General features: G+C 59.3%; 2 protein-coding genes across 2 annotated transcripts; both read right to left on the bottom strand.

The window, feature by feature from the left end:
- Positions 1-3863: 3863 nt before the first annotated feature.
- Positions 3864-8204, bottom strand: LOC144739645 (uncharacterized). Its single transcript, XM_078622575.1, has 3 exons — positions 8123-8204; positions 4917-5176; positions 3864-4083 (listed from the first exon to the last, which is right to left on the bottom strand). The coding sequence occupies exons 1-3, from the start codon at positions 8172-8174 to the stop codon at positions 3967-3969; spliced, it is 429 nt and encodes a 142-aa protein (XP_078478701.1). The 5' UTR covers positions 8175-8204; the 3' UTR covers positions 3864-3966.
- LOC144739644 (uncharacterized) lies at positions 8176-19785 on the bottom strand (the record flags this gene model as incomplete). The annotated part of the gene is made up of 6 exons (XM_078622574.1): positions 8176-8181; positions 8402-8486; positions 9821-9947; positions 11985-12102; positions 15790-15928; positions 19577-19785. Coding segments are annotated over 6 exons (684 nt in total), but the record flags the coding sequence as incomplete, so codon positions are not given.
- Between the last annotated feature and the right edge of the window lie 312 nt (positions 19786-20097).

Genomic DNA, 20097 nt, shown 5'->3' with positions numbered 1-20097 from the left:
CATAGACTCACCACCACACAGAGACCCATAGACTCACCACCACACAGAGACCCATAGACTCACCACCACACAGAGACCCATAGACTCACCACCACACAGAGACCCACAGACTCACCACCACACAGAGACCCACAGACTCACCACCACACAGAGACCCACAGACTCACCACCACACAGAGACCCACAGACTCACCACCACACAGAGACCCATAGACTCACCACCACACAGAGACCCACAGACTCACCACCACACAGAGACCCATAGACTCACCACCACACAGAGACCCACAGACTCACCACCACACAGAGACCCACAGACTCACCACCACACAGAGACACTCTGCAGTGTGCCATGCCATTGAGTGTGTTGACTATGTGACCGTGTTATTTAGAATAAAGTTCTTGTGTGAATGTGTAATAAAGTCTCAGCCATGCATTAAGAGTGGGACACGTGTTGAGTGTGACGTCATGACCCCCCCCCCTCTCACCCCTCCCCTTTCGTCTAGCGACGTCATCTACCTCATTTGTTCCCTCCCTCTGTAGCGTGACGTCATTGCCCGATTGGCAAAGCTGTGTCTCGTGACGTCATCAGCTCCGTTTGTTATCGTCTACGTCTCGTGATGTCATCACGCGATTGGTATCAACCTGTGTCTCGTGACGTCATCTACCCCATTTGTTTCCCCCTCTGTATAGTGACGTCATCGCCCGATTGGCACAGCTGTGTCTCGTGACGTCAGCAACCCCATTTTGTTATCCCACTACGTCTCGTGACGTCATCACGCGTCCACTCCGCCTGACCCACAAAATATGTCGTGACGTCAGCCATTTCTGGTGACGTCATCGCCCTATTTTCTCTGTCCCGTGACGTCATCACCCCTCTCCACCAAAAGTCTCGTGACGTCATCGCACGATTCGCTTCCTCCGTTCATCGTGACGTCATCGCCCCTCAATTTTCTCCCTGTGTCTCGTGACGTCATCACCCCTCTCATCCACCTTACCAGTCAAGGTCTCGTGACGTCATCGCACCCACCATTCACTCCCTCTGCGTTTTGTGACGTCATCTTTCGTAATGTGTCGATAATTTTTACCTTTGGCGAGTTGACGTAACGGACGACGTTTCGTCATTTGGGACCTAAAACAAATCTCGTTAGCCCGAGCACCCCTCAGCCAATCAGAAGAAAGAATGAGCCACCTAATTTGCATATACGCAGGAGGCGTGGCCTCATTTGAATAACCACGCTTCCTCATTTGCATATGCATGGTGTAAACGCGCATCAACATTTTTTTTTTAAATTGTTTGCAAAAATTATATAGACGCACAAATGAGTGTTTATTGTAATAGTGGACGAGTTTCGTGGCTATTACCCGCGCGCAAAACATTTTTTTTTAACCATAATTAACAATAACTCGCTCATTCACTCACCTAGTCACTGGCTCACTCACTCACTCCCCCCCATGCACAAAGACAAAGATCCCCCGTGTAGCCTCTTAACAGGCTGTCGAGGCAAGTGCTGTTAGTAGCGAGCAGCAGCGTCTAATGAAGGCTCCCGGCACTGTGGCCGCCTTTGTCTCTCCCCCAGTGCCAGGCTAGGTGCACGCAAGCGTGCGGGGAGTTTGCATGTCGGCAGATGAATTCGCTATTTTATGTCGTGGATTTTTGTTATTTTTAAATCCTTTATATTAAGTTCGCTTGCTCGCTTAGGACCGTGCAAATCTTTCGGTCGTTTTTTTAACCCACTTCCCGTGATCCAATCGAGCTGACGTTTTGCACACAGACTCGTTGTGCGTGACAATTGATGTTGGTGGAAAAAAATTCCCAAAATTTTACACTTTTTAGGCAAAAAAAAATTATTTAACATTTATTCAAATACAACTCATTCATGGCTTTGGCTGAACGTCACAGTGTAGGAGGCCAGAGCGTAACCCCTCCACAGGCCGTGGCGGCGTAGCGCAGTTGGTAGCGCCCTCGCTTCCCATGCCAAAGGTCGCGGGATCGATCCCCGCGTCCTCCACAGGCGAATATATTTTTAGATCCTTTATATTAAGTTCACTTGCTTGCTTGCTTAGGACCGTGCACATCTTTCGGTCGTTTTTTTTAACCCACTTCCCGTGATCCAATCGAGCTGACGTTTTGCACACAGACTCGTTGTGCGTGACAATTGATGTTGGTGGAAAAAAATTGCCAAAATTTTACACTGTTTATGGAAAACAAATTAAATATTTAATTACCAAATGCTTAATACTGGCAGGCAATCATCTGACCCATAGGTGGCAGCCATCTCAAGCCAGAGGACGAGAGGACTCTAGCCGCCACGCATATAAAGGATTTAGAGTGAAAAACTTGTGTTTTTACGGGTTATACTTGTTTATTAAATCCTTTATATTAAGTTCGCTTGCTTGCTTAGGACCGTGCAAATCTTTCGGTGGTTTTTTTAACCCACTTCCCGTGATCCAATCGAGCTGACGTTTTGCACACAGACTCGTTGTGCGTGACAATTGATTTTCGTGAAAATTTTTTCCCAAAATTTTCAACATTTTAGGAAAAAATAAATTATATTTAATTACCAAATGCTTAATGGTGGCAGGCAATCATCTGACCCATAGGTGGCAGCCATCTCAAGCCAGAGGACGAGAGGACTCTAGCCGCCACGCATATAAAGGATTTAGAGTGAAAAACTTTGTTTTTACGGGTTAAGTTTTTTACAGAGTTCTGTTTATTAAAATTACATTTTTTTTTATTAATCGCGTGGAGTGTCTCCTTGCATAGACGCGTCACCGCCACGCTGGGAGTTCGCTCTGCGGAGGTCAAGGGGTGGGTGAGTGGGTGAGTGGGTGGGTGAGTGGGTGGGTGGGTGGGTGAGTGAGTGGGTGGGTGAGTGGGTGGGTGGGTGAGTGAGTGAGTGAGTGGGTGAGTGAGTGGGTGGGTGAGTGAGTGGGTGGGTGGGTGGGTGAGTGAGTGAGTGGGTGGGTGGGTGAGTGGGTGGGTGGGTGAGTGGGTGGGTGGGTGAGTGAGTGAGTGGGTGGGTGAGTGAGTGGGTGGGTGAGTGGGTGGGTGAGTGAGTGAGTGAGTGGGTGGGTGGGGTGAGTGGGTGGGTGAGTGGGTGGGTGAGTGAGTGGGTGAGTGAGTGGGTGGGTGGGTGGGTGAGTGGGTGGGTGAGTGGGTGGGTGAGTGGGTGGGTGGGTGAGTGGGTGAGTGGTGGGTGGGCAAGTGGCTGAGTGGGTGAGTGAGTGAGTGGTGAGTGGGTGGGTGAGTGGGTGGGTGAGTGGGTGGGTGCATGAGTGGCTTAGCTTAATTAATGGGTGTGTGGATGGGTGACCTTAAAGTGCACCTAGCCTGGCACAAGCGCCACGGTGACATCAACACCACTTGGTGGCAAACTACGAAAGCTGTTGGGTGACTGTCCTCTCACCACCATCATCACCACCATCACCCCCACTACCATCATCACCACCACCATCATCATCATCATCACCATTGCCTCCACCACCATCACCCCCACTACCATCATCACCACCACCATCATCATCATCACCACAATCACCACCACCATCATCATCACCATTGCCTCCACCACCATCAACACCACCACCTTCACCACCACTGTCATCACCATCGTTACCACCACCATCATCATCAACACCATCATCACCACCATCATCATCACCACCACCATCACCACCATCACCACCATCATCATCATCACCACTATCATCCACCACCACCACCACTCATCATCGCCGCCACCACCACCATCACCACCACCATCACCCACCACCATCATCACCACAATCACCATTGCCGCCACCATCACCGTCATCACGAATCATCACCACCACCATCACCACCATCATCATCAACCCTCACCACCATCATCATCACCATCATCACCACCACCACCCTCACCACCATCATCATCACCATCATCACCATCATCACCATCACCATCATCACCATCATCATCATCATCACGAGTCACCACCACCACCGGTGCCCAAGCTGACAGCCCTGTCTACCAATCGGATGGCTCGCCGCAAGTCACGTGACGCCCGTTCCACCAATGAGGGGGTGTCATTTTCACAGCCCTGTGCAGAGACAGATACACACCAAACATCAGCGTCATCACCTAATGTGTGAGTCTACGGGTCTCTGTGTGGTGGTGAGTCTATGGGTCTCTGTGTGGTAGTGAGTCTATGGGTCTCTGTGTGGTGATGAGTCTATGGGTCTCTGTGTGGTGATGAGTCTATGGGTCTCTGTGTGGTGATGAGTCTATGGGTCTCTGTGTGGTGATGAGTCTATGGGTCTCTGTGTGGTGATGAGTCTATGGGTCCTCTGTGTGGTGGTGAGTCTATGGGTCTCTGTGTGGTGTTGAGTCTATGGGTCTCTGTGTGGTGATGAGTCTATGGGTCTCTGTGTGGTGGTGAGTCTACGGGTCTCTGTGTGGTGGTGAGTCTACGGGTCTCTGTGTGGTGGTGAGTCTATGGGTCTCTGTGTGGTGGTGAGTCTATGGGTCTCTGTGTGGTGAGTCTATGGGTCTCTGTGTGGTGGTGAGTCTATGGGTCTCTGTGTGGTGGTGATGAGTCTATGGGTCTCTGTGTGGGATGAGTCTATGGGTCTCTGTGTGTGGTGGTGAGTCTATGGGTCTCTGTGTGTGGTGGTGAGTCTATGGGTCTCTGTGTGTCTGTGTGGTGGTGAGTCTATGGGTCTCTGTGTGTGGTGGTGAGTCTATGGGTCTCTGTGTGTCTGTGTGGTGGTGAGTCTATGGGTCTCTGTGTGTGGTGGTGAGTCTATGGGTCTCTGTGTGTCTGTGTGGTGGTGAGTCTATGGGTCTCTGTGTGGTGGTGAGTCTGTGTGGTGATGAGTCTATGGGTCTCTGTGTGGTGGTGACGTCTGTGTGGTGGTTCTCATCGTCCGTCACCTGCACCAGCAGCATCACCGGGGGTCCCAGCCTCTCCACCGCCTCGGCAAGTCGCCGACGGTGACCTCTGCCGGTGACCCCCGCCTGCGCCGAGGGCGGTGAGGGTGGTGAGCGTGGTGAGGGCGGTGAGGGCGGTGAGGGCGGTGAGCGTGGTGAGGGCGGTGAGGGCGGTGAGCGTGGTGAAGGCCGAAGCCTCGCCAGGGCCTGAGCTCGCGAGACACGGCACGCCAACTCCACGCAGAGCGGAGCCACGGGGAGACCTGCGGTGAGGGTGGGGGGGTGGTAGGGTGGGTGGGTGTGGTGTGGGTAGTGTGGGTGGGGTGGTGTGTGTAGGTGTGGTGGTGTGGGGTGTGGTGGGGTGGTGTGTGTAGGTGTGGGTGGTGGGGTGTGGGTAGTGTGGGTGGGGTGGTGTGTGTAGGTGTGGTGGGGTGTGGGTAGTGTGGGTGGGGTGGTGGGTGTAGGTGTGGGGTGTGGGTAGTGTGGGTGGGGTGGTGTGTGTAGGTGTGGTGTGTGTGGGGGTGGTGTGGGTAGTGTGGGTGTGGTGGTGTGGGGTGGTGTGTGTAGGTGTGGGTGGTGGGGGTGTGGGTAGTGTGGGTGGGGGTGGTGTGGGTAGGTGTGGGTGGTGGGGTGGTGGGTAGTGTGGGTGGGGTGGTGTGGGGTGTGGTGGTGTGGTGGTGTGGGGTGGTGTTGATGGTGTGGGTGGGGGGTTGGTGTGGGGTGGTGGGTGGGGTGGTGTGGGGTGGTGCGGTGTGGGTGGGTGGGGTGGGGTGGGGGGTGGAGTGTGGGTATGTGTGGGTGGAGTGGTGTGTGGGTATGTGTGGGTGGAGTGGGGGTGTGGTGTGGGTGGTGTTTGTGTGTTCGTGTGGGGTGGATGGTGTGGGTGGAGTGGGTGTGGTGGTGTGGATGGTGTGGTGTGGTGGTGTGTGGGTGTGGTGTGGGGTGTGTGTGGTGGAGTGGGGTGGTGTGGGTGGTGTGTGTGGGTGTGGTGGGTGGGTGTGGTGTGTTGGTGTAGTGTGTGGTAGTGTGGGTGGAGTGGTGGTGTGTTAGTGTGGGTGTGTGTGGAGTGGTGTGTGTGTGGGTGTGTGTGGAGTGGTGTGTGTGGGTGTGTGTGGAGTGGTGTGTGTGTGTGGGTGTGTGTGGAGTGGTGTGTGTGTGGAGTGGTGTGTGTGGGTGTGTGGAGTGGTGTGTGTGGGTGTGTGTGGGGTGAGGAGTGGTGTGTGTGGGTGTGTGTGTGGAGTGGTGTGTGTGGGTGTGTGTGGGGTGAGGAGTGGTGTGTGTGGGTGTGTGTGTGGAGTGGTGTGTGTGTGTGGGTGTGTGTGGAGTGGTGTGTGTGGGTGTGTGTGGGGTGAGGAGTGGTGTGTGTGTGTGGGGTGAGGAGTGATGTGTGTGTGGGGTGAGGAGTGGTGTTAGTGTGGGTGTGTGTGGAGTGGTGTGTGGGGTGGTGTGTGGGGTGGTGTGGGTGGAGTGGGTGGTGTGGTGTGGGTGGTGTTGGTGTGTTCGTGTGGGGTGGGTGGTGTGGGTAGGGTGGTGTGTGTTGGGGTGGGTGTGGTGGTGTGTGGTGGTGTGTGGGGTGTGTGTGGAGTGGTGTGTGTGTGGAGTGGTGTGGGTGTGTGTGGGGTGAGGAGTGGTGTGTGTGGGTGTGTGTGGAGTGGTGTGTGTGGGTGTGTGTGGAGTGGTGTGTGTGGGTATGTGTGTAGTGGTGTGTGTGGGTGTGTGTGGAGTGGTGTGTGTGTGGGTATGTGTGTGTGTGTGTGGAGTGGTGTGTGTGTGGGTGTGGTGGGTGTGGGTGTTGGTGTGGGTGTGTTGGTGGTGTGGTGTGTGTGGGGTGAGGAGTGGTGTGTGTGTGTGATGTGGGTGAGGAGAGTGGTGGCACAGTGGTTAGTTCCATTCCCGCTCACGGTCAGGCCCTCCCCTAGGTAGACTCAGCCTCAAACGAGCAGTAGCTGGTGTAGCGTGGTGAACAGCTAGCACTGGGGAGACAAAGGCGGCCGTGTCGGTAGCCTTCATAGACGCTGCTGCTGCTACCTGCTAACAGCACTTGCCCCTACAAGCCTGTTAGAGGCTACACGGGGGAGCTTTGGCTTTGTGTGTCAGTGTGTGTGTCACTCACACTGTACACACCCACACAGTGTCACACACACTGTGTCACTGTGTGTGTGTCACTGTGTGTGTGTCACTGTGTGTCACTGTGTGTGTGTCACTGTGTGTGTGTGTCACTGTGTGTGTGTCACTGTGTGTGTGTCACTGTGTGTGTGTGTCACTGTGTGTGTGTGTCACTGTGTCACTGTGTGTGTGTGTCACTGTGTGTGTGTCTGTGTCACTGTGTGTGTGTCACTGTGTGTGTGTGTCACTGTGTGTCACTGTGTGTGTGTCACTGTGTGTGTGTCACTGTGTGTGTGTCACTGTGTGTGTGTGTGTCACTGTGTGTGTGTGTGTCACTGTGTGTGTCACTGTGTGTCACTGTGTGTGTCACTGTGTGTGTGTCACTGTGTGTGTGTGTCAGTGTGTGTGTGTCACTGTGTGTGTGTGTGTCACTGTGTGTGTGTGTGTCACTGTGTGTGTGTGTGTCACTGTGTGTGTGTGTGTCACTGTGTGTGTGTCACTGTGTGTGTGTCACTGTGTGTGTGTGTGTCACTGTGTGTGTCACTGTGTGTGTGTGTCACTGTGTGTGTGTGTCACTGTGTGTGTGTGTGTGTCACTGTGTGTGTCACTGTGTGTCACTGTGTGTGTGTGTGTGTCACTGTGTGTGTGTGTCACTGTGTGTGTGTGTCACTGTGTGTGTGTGTCACTGTGTGTGTGTGTGTCACTGTGTGTGTGTGTCACTGTGTGTGTGTGTCACTGTGTGTGTGTGTCACTGTGTGTGTGTGTCACTGTGTGTCACTGTGTGTGTGTCACTGTGTGTGTGTCACTGTGTGTGTCACTGTGTGTGTGTGTGTCACTGTGTGTGTCACTGTGTGTGTCACTGTGTGTGTGTGTGTCACTGTGTGTGTCACTGTGTGTGTCACTGTGTGTGTCACTGTGTGTGTGTGTGTCACTGTGTGTGTCACTGTGTGTGTGTGTGTGTGTCACTGTGTGTGTGTCAGGCTACACAGAGGATCTCCCCCCCCCACCCCCCCCACCACCCCCTACCACCCCCCCACCACCCCCCCACCCCCCCCACCACCCCTCACCACCCCCCCACCACCCCCCACCACCCCCCACCTCACCTGCCCTCCGTGCAGTGTCCAGGCCTTGCAGGAGTTCCCCTATGAGCTCCATCTCAGCGCTGACACCACCACCACCACCGACACCCCCACCACCACCCCCACCACCACCACCACCCACCACCACCGACACCACCACCGACACCACCACCGACACCACCACCCCCACCACCACCCCCACCACCACCCCCAGCACCACCACCACCACCACCGACACCACCACCACCACCACCACCACCACCTCCACCACCTCCACCACCTCCACCACCACCCTCTCCCTGCCCCGGTGTCTCCGCCCCGCCCGGCACAGCCGGAGGCCCCAACAGCCGGCGGCACAGCGCCCAGACCCACGGCTCGCGGACGTTGTCTGCGGGGCACAGCAGGAGGACAACAACAACAACAACAATTACCACAATCACCACAATCACCACACGACAACAATCACCACCACAACCACCACAACCACCACCATCACCACCATCACCACCACCACCACAATCACCACAATCACCACAACCACCACAATCACCACAATCACCACCATCACCACCACCATCATCACCACCATCATCACCACCATCACCACCATCATCACCACAATCACCACAATCACCACCATCACCACAATCACCACAATCACCACCATCACCACAATCACCACAATCACCACCACCATCACCACCACCATCACCACCACCATCACCACCACCACCACCACAACCACCACCATCACCACAATCACCACAATCACCACAATCACCACAATCACCACAATCACCACAAATACCACACGGCCACAATCGGGTTTAGACCAGGCGAGGTAGTCAACATCTCACAGCCACACAGAGAGAGACGCAGACTCCACATTTACAGCAGCAGCAGCAGCAGGCATCGTCAGGGTCCGGTATTGAACCCACGACCTCCTGTAGACCAGGAGAGGTGGTCAACATCTCCACCACCACCACCACCACCACCACCACCACCACCACCTCCACCACCACCTCCACCACCACCACCTCCACCACCATCACCACCACCATCACCATCATCATCACCATCACCACCTCCACCACCACCACCATCACCACCATCACCTCCCCCACCACCATCACCCTCCTCCTCCACCACCACCTCCACCTCGTTTATCTCCACCACCACCACCACCACCTCCCCCACCATCACCACCACCTTCACCACCACCATCACCACCTCCACCACCACCACCACCATCATTCATCACTACCACCACCATCACCACCTCCACCACCACCATAATCACCTCCTCTGTCTCCACCACCACCTCCACCACCACCACCTCCACCACCTCCACCACCTCCACCACCACCTCCACCATCATTCATCACTACCACCACCACCACCTCCACCACCACCACCTCCACCACCACCACCTCCACCACCACCACCTCCACCACCTCCACCACCACCATCATTATTATTCATCACCACCACCATCACCACCACCATAATCACCTCCTTTGTCTGCACCACCATCTCCACCATCTCCACCACCACCACCACCACCTCCATAACCTCCTCCACCACCACCACCTCCACCACCACCACCACCACCTCCACCACCACCACCACCACCACCTCCAACACCTCCACCACCTCCACCACCTCCACCACCACCACCTCCACCACCACCACCTCCACCTCCACCACCACCTCCACCTCCACCTGGTGTGAGTGTCCGCTGTGTAATCTGCTTCCTGCGCTGGATCTGCTGTGACAGCTGCTGCCTCTCGTCCTCCAGCGCCGACAGCAACAGCGGAGTGCGGCTCGTGCACCGCGCCTGGCACGGGGACTGTCACACCGTGGGGGGGAGGGGAGAGGACACTCGCTCACTTACCTACCCACTCGCTCGCCCGCCCAGTCGCTCGCCCAGTCGCTCGCCCCACACGCCCACCTCGCCCAGTCGCTCGCTCAGTCGCCCGCCCCACACGCCCGCCCAGTCGCCCGCCCACACGCCCCACCTCGCCCAGTCGCTCGCCCACACGCCCGCCCAGTCGCTCGCCCACACGCTCGCCCAGTCGCCCGCCCACACGCCCACCTCGCCCAGTCGCTCGCCCACACGCCCGCCCAGTCGCTCGCCCACACGCTCGCTCAGTCGCCCGCCCACACGCCCACCTCGCCCAGTCGCCCGCCCACACGCCCGCCCAGTCGCTCGCCCACACGCTCGCTCAGTCGCCCGCCCACACGCCCACCTCGCCCAGTCGCCCGCCCACACGCCCGCCCAGTCGCTCGCCCACACGCTCGCTCAGTCGCCCGCCCACACGCCCACCTCGCCCAGTCGCCCGCCCACACGCCCGCCCAGTCGCTCGCCCACACGCTCGCTCAGTCGCCCGCCCACACGCCCACCTCGCCCAGTCGCTCGCCCACACGCTCGCCCAGTCGCCCGCCCACACGCCCACCTCGCCCAGTCGCCCGCCCACACGCCCGCCCACACGCCCACCTCGCCCAGTCGCTCGCCCAGTCGCCCGCCCCACACGCCCACCTCGCCCAGTCGCTCGCCCAGTCGCCCGCCCACACGCCCACCTCGCCCAGTCGCTCGCCCAGTCGCTCGCCCACACGCTCGCCCAGTCGCTCGCCCACACGCCCACCTCGCCCAGTCGCCCGCCCACACGCCCGCCCACACGCCCACCTCGCCCAGTCGCTCGCCCAGTCGCTCGCCCACACGCTCGCCCAGTCGCTCGCCCACACGCCCACCTCGCCCAGTCGCTCGCCCAGTCGCTCGCCCACACGCTCGCCCAGCTCGCTCGCCCACACGCCCACCTCGCCCAGTCGCTCGCCCACACATCCACCTCGCCCAGTCGCTCGCTCGCCCACACGCCCACCTCGCCCAGTCGCTCGCCCAGTCGCCCGCCCACACGCCCGCCCAGTCGCTCGCCCCACACGCCCACCTCGCCCAGTCGCTCGCCCAGTCGCTCGCCCACACGCTCGCCCAGTCGCTCGCCCACACGCCCACCTCGCCCAGTCGCTCGCCCACACGCTCGCCCAGGTCGCTCGCCCACACGCCCACCTCGCCCAGTCGCTCGCCCACACATCCACCTCGCCCAGTCGCTCGCCCACACGCCCACCTCGCCCAGTCGCTCGCCCCACACATCCACCTCGCCCAGTCGCTCGCCCACACGCCCACCTCGCCCACACGCTCGCTCAGTCCGCCCGCCCACACGCCCCGCCCAGTCGCTCGCCCAGTCGCTCGCCCAGTCGCTCGCCCACACGCCCACCTCGCCCAGTCGCTCGCCCACACATCCACCTCGCCCAGTCGCTCGCCCACACGCCCACCTCGCCCAGTCGCTCGCCCACACATCCACCTCGCCCACACGCTCGCTCAGTCGCCCGCCCACACGCCCACACGCTCGCCCAGTCGCTCGCCCACACGCCCGCCCAGCTCGCTCGCCCACACATCCACCTCGCCCAGTCGCTCGCCCACACGCCCACCTCGCCCACACGCTCGCTCAGTCGCCCGCCCACACGCCCGCCCAGTCGCTCGCCCACACATCCACCTCGCTCAGTCGCTCGCCCACACGCCCACCTCGCCCAGTCGCTCGCCCAGTCGCTCGCCCACACGCCCGCCCAGTCGCTCGCCCACACATCCACCTCGCTCAGTCCGCTCGCCCACACGCCCACCTCGCTCAGTCGCTCGCCCACACGCCCGCCCAGTCGCTCGCCCACACATCCACCTCGCTCAGTCGCCTCGCCCACCCACCCACTCACCCACCCACCCGCCCACCCGATCATTCACCCGCTCCCCCACCCGCCCACCCACTCACTCACCCACCCACCCACCCACTCACTCACCCACCCACTCACCCACCCACTCACTCACCCACCCACTCACCTGGCGAGGTGAGTGCATGTCCTCCACCCGTCTCTTCATCTCCCGCCTGCATCTCCAGAACTCTCTTGTCGCCCTCCAAGTCGCGCACAGCCAGGCGAGCCCTCTCACGCTCCTCCTCCTGGCGAGACAAGAGCAGTACCACCACCACCATCATCATCACCACCACCACCACCATCACCACCACCATCATCATCACCACCGCCGCAACCACCACCATCACCACCATCATCATCACCACCACCACCACCACCATCATCATCACCACCGCCGCCGCCACCACCACCACCACCACCATCACCACCGCCGCCCACCACCACCACCACCGCAACCACCGCCGCCACCCGCCACCGCCACAATCACAACCACCACCACCACAACCATCACAGCCACCGACACCACCACCACCACCACAACCACCACCACCGCAACCATAACAGCCACCACCACCACCCGCCACCACCACCGCCACCACCACCACCATCACAGGCACCGACACCACCACAACCACCACCACCGCAACCACCGCCACCACCACCGCCACCACCACAGCCACCGACACCACCAACACCGCCACAATCACAACTACCACCACCACCACCAACGCCACCATCACAGCCACCGACACCACCACCACCACCACCACCACCGCCACCCGCCACCACAATCACAGCCACCACCACCGCCACCATCATCATCACCACCACTACCGCCATCGCCACCACCATCGCCACCACCACCACCGCCACCACCACCTCCACCCACCGCCCAGGGTAGAGCCTCCACTGCCGGGAGGGGCAAGTCCCGGGTCGGCGGACATCGGCAAAGTTGTGAGCTCCAGATCCGCGTCCGCCCAGTGGCGACGTTCGTAACGTGTATTTTTTTATATTCAATTTAGAATTTTTATTATTTTTTATTTAAATTTTTTAATTTGTTTTAGTTTTTTAGTTTTCTAACTACGCGACTTCACGGAAAGAAGCAAAAACGAGAATAAAAATGACGACAACAACGTGTCCGTGTCCTGCTAGCCCCGAGTGAGTGGATGGGTGGGTGAGTGGGTGAGTGAGTGGGTGGGTGGGTGAGTGGGTGAGTGGGTGAGTGAGTGGGTGGGTGAGTGAGTGAGTGGGTGAGTGAGTGAGTGAGTGGGTGGGTGGGTGGGTGAGTGAGTGGGTGGGTGGGTGGGTGGGTGGGTGGGTGAGTGGGTGGGTGGGTGAGTGGGTGAGTGGGTGAGTGGGTGGGTGGGTGAGTGGGTGGGTGGGTGGGTGAGTGGGTGAGTGAGTGGGTGAGTGGGTGAGTGGGTGGGTGAGTGAGTGAGTGAGTGGGTGAGTGAGTGGGTGGGTGAGTGGGTGGGTGGGTGGGTGAGTGAATGAGTGGGTGGGTGGGTGAGTGAGTGGGTGGTTGGGTGAGTGAGTGGGTGAGTGGGTGGGTGAGTGGGTGGGTGGGTGAGTGAGTGGGTGAGTGAGTGGGTGGGTGGGTGAGTGAATGAGTGGGTGGGTGGGTGGGTGGGTGAGTGAGTGGGTGGTTGGGGTGAGTGGGTGGGTGAGTGGGTGGGTGAGTGGGTGAGTGAGTGGGTGGGTGGGTGAGTGAGTGGGTGGGTGGGTGGGTGGGTGGGTGAGTGGGTGAGTGGGTGAGTGGGTGGGTGGGTGAGTGAGTGGGTGAGTGGGTGAGTGGGTGAGTGAGTGGGTGAGTGGGTGAGTGGGTGGGTGAGTGGGTGGGTGGGTGAGTGAGTGGGTGAGTGAGTGAGTGGGTGAGTGAGTGGGTGAGTGAGAGTGGGTGGGTGGGTGGGTGGGTGAGTGGGTGGGTGGGTGGGTGGGTGAGTGGGTGGGTGGGTGAGTGGGTGGGTGGGTGAGTGAGTGAGTGGGTGGGTGGGTGAGTGAGTGAGTGGGTGGGTGGGTGAGTGAGTGAGTGGGTGAGTGAGTGAGTGAGTGAGTGGGTGGGTGAGTGAGTGAGTGAGTGGGTGGGTGGGTGAGTGAGTGGGTGAGTGAGTGGGTGGGTGAGTGGGTGGGTGAGTGGGTGGGTGAGTGAGTGAGTGAGTGAGTGGGTGGGTGAGTGGGTGGGTGGGTGAGTGAGTGGGTGGGTGAGTGAGTGGGTGGGTGGGTGAGTGGGTGAGTGAGTGAGTGAGTGAGTGGGTGAGTGAGTGAGTAGGTGGGTGAGTGGGTGGGTGAGTGAGTGGGTGAGTGAGTGAGTGGGTGAGTGAGTGGGTGAGTGAGTGGGTGAGTGGGTGAGTGAGTGAGTGAGTGGGTGGGTGGGTGGGTGGGTGAGTGAGTGGGTGGGTGGGTGGGTGGGTGGGTGAGTGGGTGGGTGGGTGAGTGGGTGAGTGGGTGAGTGGGTGGGTGGGTGAGTGGGTGAGTGGGTGAGTGAGTGGGTGAGTGGGTGAGTGGGTGGGTGAGTGAGTGAGAGTGAGTGGGTGAGTGGGTGGGTGGGTGGGTGAGTGAATGAGTGGGTGGGTGGGGTGAGTGAGTGGGTGGGTGGGTGAGTGAGTGGGTGGTTGGGTGAGTGAGTGGGTGAGTGGGTGGGTGAGTGGGTGGGTGAGTGGTGGGTGAGTGGGTGGGTGAGTGGGTGGGTGGGTGAGTGGGTGGGTGGGTGAGTGAGTGAGTGGGTGAGTGAGTGAGTGGGTGGGTGGGTGAGTGAGTGGGTGGGTGAGTGAGTGGGTGGTGAGTGGGTGAGTGAGTGAGTGAGTGAGTGGGTGAGTGAGTGAGTGGGTGGGTGAGTGGGTGGGTGAGTGAGTGGGTGAGTGAGTGGGTGAGTGAGTGGGTGAGTGAGTGGGTGGGTGGGTGAGTGGGTGAGTGAGTGGGTGAGTGAGTGAGTGGGTGGGTGGGTGGGTGGGTGGTGAGTGGGTGGGTGGGTGGGTGAGTGAGTGAGTGAGTGAGTGAGTGGGTGAGTGAGTGAGTGAGTGGGTGGGTGAGTGAGTGAGTGAGTGAGTGAGTGAGTGGGTGGGTGAGTGAGTGGGTGGGTGGGTGGGTGAGTGGGTGGGTGAGTGGGTGGGTGAGTGAGTGAGTGAGTGAGTGAGTGGGTGGGTGGGTGAGTGGGTGAGTGGGTGAGTGAGTGAGTGAGTGGTGGTGAGTGAGTGAGTGAGTGGGGTGAGTGAGTGGGTGGGTGGGTGGGTGAGTGAGTGAGTGGGTGGGTGAGTGAGTGGGTGGGTGAGTGGGTGAGTGAGTGAGTGGGTGATGTGAGTGAGTTGGGTGGGTGGGTGGGTGAGTGAGTGGGTGAGTGAGTGAGTGGGTGGGTGGGTGGGTGGGTGAGTGAGTGAGTGAGTGGGTGGGTGGGTGGGTGGGTGAGTGGGTGGGTGAGTGGGTGAGTGAGTGAGTGAGTGGGTGGGTGGGTGAGTGGGTGAGTGGGTGAGTGAGTGGGTGAGTGAGTGGGTGGGTGAGTGGGTGGGTGAGTGGGTGAGTGAGTGGGTGGGTGAGTGGGTGAGTGAGTGAGTGGGTGGGTGAGTGAGTGGGTGAGTGAGTGGGTGGGTGAGTGAGTGAGTGGGTGAGTGGGTGGGTGAGTGGGTGAGTGAGTAGGTGAGTGAGTGGGTGGGTGAGCGAGTGGAGTGAGCGAGTGGGTGAGCATGAGTGAGTGGGTTGGGTGAGTGGGTGAATGAGTGAGAGATGAGCCGAGTCGACTTGACTGAGTGAGTGAGTGAGTTACTGAGTGAGTGGGTGAGTGAGTGGGTGGGTGAGTGAGTGAGTTACTGAGTTAGTCGAGTGAGTTACTGAGTTAGTGGGTGAGTGAGTGAGATACTGAGTGAGTGACATGCAGTTAGGTGTGAGGCAGACCCCCCACCCCCCCCCCACCACCACCCCCCACCACCACCACCACCCACCAGGTTGTCCTCGAGTCCACGGATGCGCTCCTCGTACTGCCGTCTGAGACGCTCCGTCTCCCTGTGGGCGGCCCTCAGCTCCGCCAGGGCCTCCTCCCTGCCGGCACGCTCACGAACTGCGGATACCTCCACCTCGACCCTGGGTGGGGGGGGGGTGGGTGGGGGTGGGTGAGTGTTTAGTTGGGTGAGTGAGTGGATGTTTAGTTGGGTAGGTTTGTGGGTGGGTGTTTAGTTGGGTGGGTGGGTGAGTGAGTGGGTGTTTAGTTGGGTGGGTGGGTGTTTAGTTGGGTGGGTGGGTGAGTGAGTGGGTGTTTAGTTGGGTGGGTGGGTGTTTAGTTGGGTGAGTGAGTGGATGTTTAGTTGGGTAGGTTTGTGGGTGGGTGTTTAGTTGGGTGGGTGGGTGAGTGAGTGGGTGTTTAGTTGGGTGGGTGGGTGTTTAGTTGGGTGGGTGGGTGAGTGAGTGGGTGTTTAGTTGGGTGGGTGGGTGTTTAGTTGGGTGGGTGAGTGAGTGAGTGTTTAGTGGGTAGGTTGGTGGGTGAGTGGGTGTTTAGTTGGGTGAGTGAGTGGATGTTTAGTTGGGTAGGTTTGTGGGTGAGTGTTTAATTGGGTGGGTGGGTGAGTGAGTGGGTGTTTAGTTGGGTGGGTGGGTGTTTAGTTGGGTGGGTGGGTGAGTGAGTGGGTGTTTAGTTGGGTGGGTGGGTGTTTAGTTGGGTGGGTGAGTGAGTGAGTGTTTAGTGGGTAGGTTGGTGGGTGAGTGGGTGTTTAGTTGGGTGAGTGAGTGGATGTTTAGTTGGGTAGGTTTGTGGGTGGGTGTTTAGTTGGGTGGGTGGGTGAGTGAGTGGGTGTTTAGTTGGGTGGGTGGGTGTTTAGTTGGGTGGGTGGGTGAGTGAGTGTTTAGTGGGTAGGTTGGTGGGTGAGTGGGTGTTTAGTTGGGTGAGTGAGTGGATGTTTAGTTGGGTAGGTTTGTGGGTGGGTGTTTAGTTGGGTGGGTGGGTGAGTGAGTGGGGTGTTTAGTTGGGTGGGTGGGTGGGTGAGTGAGTGAGTGTTTAGTGGGTAGGTTGGTGGGTGGGTGTGTGGGTGAGTGGGTGGGTGTTTAGTTGGGTGGGTGGGTGAGTGGGTGTTTAGTAGGGTAGGTTGGTGGGTGAGTGGGTGTTTAGTTGGGTGAGTGAATGGATGTTTAGTTGGGTAGGTTTGTGGGTGGGTGTTTAGTTGGGTGGGTGGGTGAGTGAGTGGGTGTTTAGTTGGGTGGGTGGGTGTTTAGTTGGGTGGGTGGGTGAGTGAGTGAGTGTTTAGTGGGTAGGTTGGTGGGTGGGTGTGTGGGTGAGTGGGTGGGTGTTTAGTTGGGTGGGTGGGTGAGTGGGTGTTTAGTTGGGTAGGTTGGTGGGTTGGTGGGTGGGTGGGTGAGTGAGTGTTTAGTTGGGTAAGTTGGTGGGTGGGTGTGTGGGAGGGTGAGTGAGTGTTTAGTTGGGTAGGTTGGTGGGTGGGTGTGTGGGTTGGTGAGTGAGTGTTTAGTTGGGTAGGTTGGTGGGTGGGTGTGTGGGTGAGTGTTTAGTTGGGTAGGTAGGTGGGTGGGTGGGTGAGTGGGTGGGTGTTTAGTTGGGTGAGTGTTTAGTTGGGTAGGTTGGTGTGTGGGTGAGTGGGTGAGTGAGTGTTTAGTTGGGTGGGTGGGTGTTTAGTTGGGTAGGTTGGTGGGTGGGTGAGTGGGTGAGTGTTTAGTTGGGTAGGTTGGTGGGTGGGTGAGTGAGTGGGTGTTTAGTTGGGTAGGTTGGTGGGTGGGTGTTTAGTTGGGTAGGTTGGTGGGGTGGGTGAGTGTTTAGTTGGGTAGGTTGGTGGGTGGGTGGGTGTTTAGTTGGGTAGGTTGGTGGGTGGGTGAGTGTTTAGTTGGGTAGGTTGGTGGGTGGGTGAGTGTTTAGTTGGGTAGGTTGGTGGGTTGGTGGGTGGGTAAGTGGGTGTTTAGTTGGGTAGGTTGGTGGGTGGGTGAGTGTTTAGTTGGGTAGGTTGGTGGGTGGGTGAGTGTTTTAGTTGGGTAGGTTGGTGGGTTGGTGGTGAGTGGGTGTTTAGTTGGGTAGGTTGGTGGGTGGGTGAGTGTTTAGTTGGGTAGGTTGGTGGGTTGGTGGGTGGGTGGGTGAGTGTTTAGTTGGGTAGGTTGGTGGGTTGGTGGGTGGGTGGGTGGGTGAGTGTTTAGTTGGGTAGGTTGGTGGGTTGGTGGGTGGGTGGGTGTTCAGTTGGGTAGGTTGGTGGGGGGGTGGGTGAGTGGGTCGGTGGGTTAGTGAGTTGGTCGGATTAGTGGGTGGGGGGGGGGGGGGTAAAGGCGCAGCACCGCAAGTGCCAAGGTCACGTCACCCGCCGCTCGTTGGGCAACTGGCTCTCGCTCAACTCAGCCAGCCACCCACCCACCGACCTACCCGCCCGCCCGCCCGCCCACCGGCCCACCGACCCACCGGCCCACCGACCCACCCGCCCACCGACCCACCCGCCCACCCGCCCCACCCACCCACCCGCTCACCCGCCCGCTCACCCGCTCACCCGCCCACCCACCCGCTCACCCACCACCCACCCACCCACTCACCCACCTACCCACCCACCCACCCACCCACTCACCCACCCACCAACCCACCCAACTAAACACTCACCCACTCGCCCACCCGCCCACCCCGCTCACCCGCCCACCCGCTCACCCACCCACCCGCTCACCCACCCACCCGCTCACCCACCCACCCACTCACCCACCCACCCACCCACTCACACACCCGCCCACCGACCCACCCGCCCACCCGCTCACTCGCCCACCCACCCACCCGCTCACCCCGCTCACCCGCCCACCGACCCACCCGCTCGCCCACCCGCCCACCCACCCACCCACCGACCCACCCACCCACTCACCCACTCACCCACCGACCCACCCACCCACCCCGCTCACCCACCCACCCCACTCACCCACCCACCCACGATCCACTCACCCACCCAGCGACCCACTCACCTACACACCAAATCACCGACCAACCCACTCACCAACCCACTCACCCACCCACCAACCACTCACCCATCCGCCCAAACACTCACCCAGCCACCAACCCACCCACCAACCCACTCACCCACCCACCAACCTACCCAACTAAACACCCACTCACCCACCAACCCACCAACCTACCCAACTATACACTCACTCACCCACCCACCAACCTACCCAACTAAACACTCACCCACTCACCCACCCACCAACCTACCCAACTAAACACCCACTCACCCACCCACCAACCCACTCACCCACCCACCAACCCACCCAACTAAACACTCACCCACCCACCCACCAACGCACCCACCAACCCACCCACCAACCTACCCAACTAAACACTCACTCACCCACTCACCCACCCACCCACCCACCAACCTACCCAACTATACACTCACTCACCCACCCACCAACCTACCCAACTAAACACCCACTCACCCACCCACCAACCCACCCAACTAAACACTCACCCACCCACCCACTCACTCACCCACAAACCCACCCACCAACCTACCCAACTAAACACTCACTCACCCACTCACCCACCCACCCACCAACCTACCCAACTATACATTCACTCACCCACCCACCCACCAACCTACCCAACTAAACACCCACCCACCCACTCACCAACCCACCCACCCACTCACCAACCCACCCACCCACTCACCCACCCACCCACCCACCCACTCACCCACCCACTCACCCACCCACTCACCCACCCACTCACCCACCCACCCACCCACCCACTCACCCACCCACTCACCCACTCACCGTTCTCGCTGCGCCGTCAAGAGCTCCTCTTTGGCAAACTCAAAGTGGCGCTGGCGCTGCTGATGGGGATGTACCGACGAACCTCCACCACCACCGCCACCACCACCACCGCCACCACCACCACCGCCACCACCACCACCACCACCACCACCACCACGGGGCCAGGCGAGTCTGAAGTAGAACTCTCCGCCAAAGACGAGCCGGTCGCCCTGCCAAGTTCACACCGCAGGAGACATCATGGTGATGGTGGTGGGGGTGGTGGTGGGGGAGGTGGTGGTAGTGGTGGTGGCGGAGGTGGTGGTGGTGGTGATGGTGATGGTAGTGGTGGTGGAGGTGGTGGTGGTGGTGATGGTGGCGGTTGGGGTGGTGGTGGGCGTGGTGGTGGTGGTGATGATGGTGGTGATGGTGGTGGTGAGGGTGGTGGTGGTGGTGGTGAGGGTGGTGGTGGTGGTGGTGAGGGTGGTGGCGGTGGTGATGGTAGTGGTGGTGGTGGTAGTGATGGTGGTGGGGGGTGGTGGTCG

The sequence above is a fragment of the Lampetra planeri genome, unplaced genomic scaffold (genome assembly GCF_965212315.1).
Source record: "Lampetra planeri unplaced genomic scaffold, kcLamPlan1.2.h2 scaffold_1622, whole genome shotgun sequence".
NCBI classification, from domain to species: Eukaryota; Metazoa; Chordata; class Hyperoartia; order Petromyzontiformes; family Petromyzontidae; genus Lampetra; species Lampetra planeri.
This window is presented reverse-complemented; position numbering and strand designations above follow the sequence as displayed.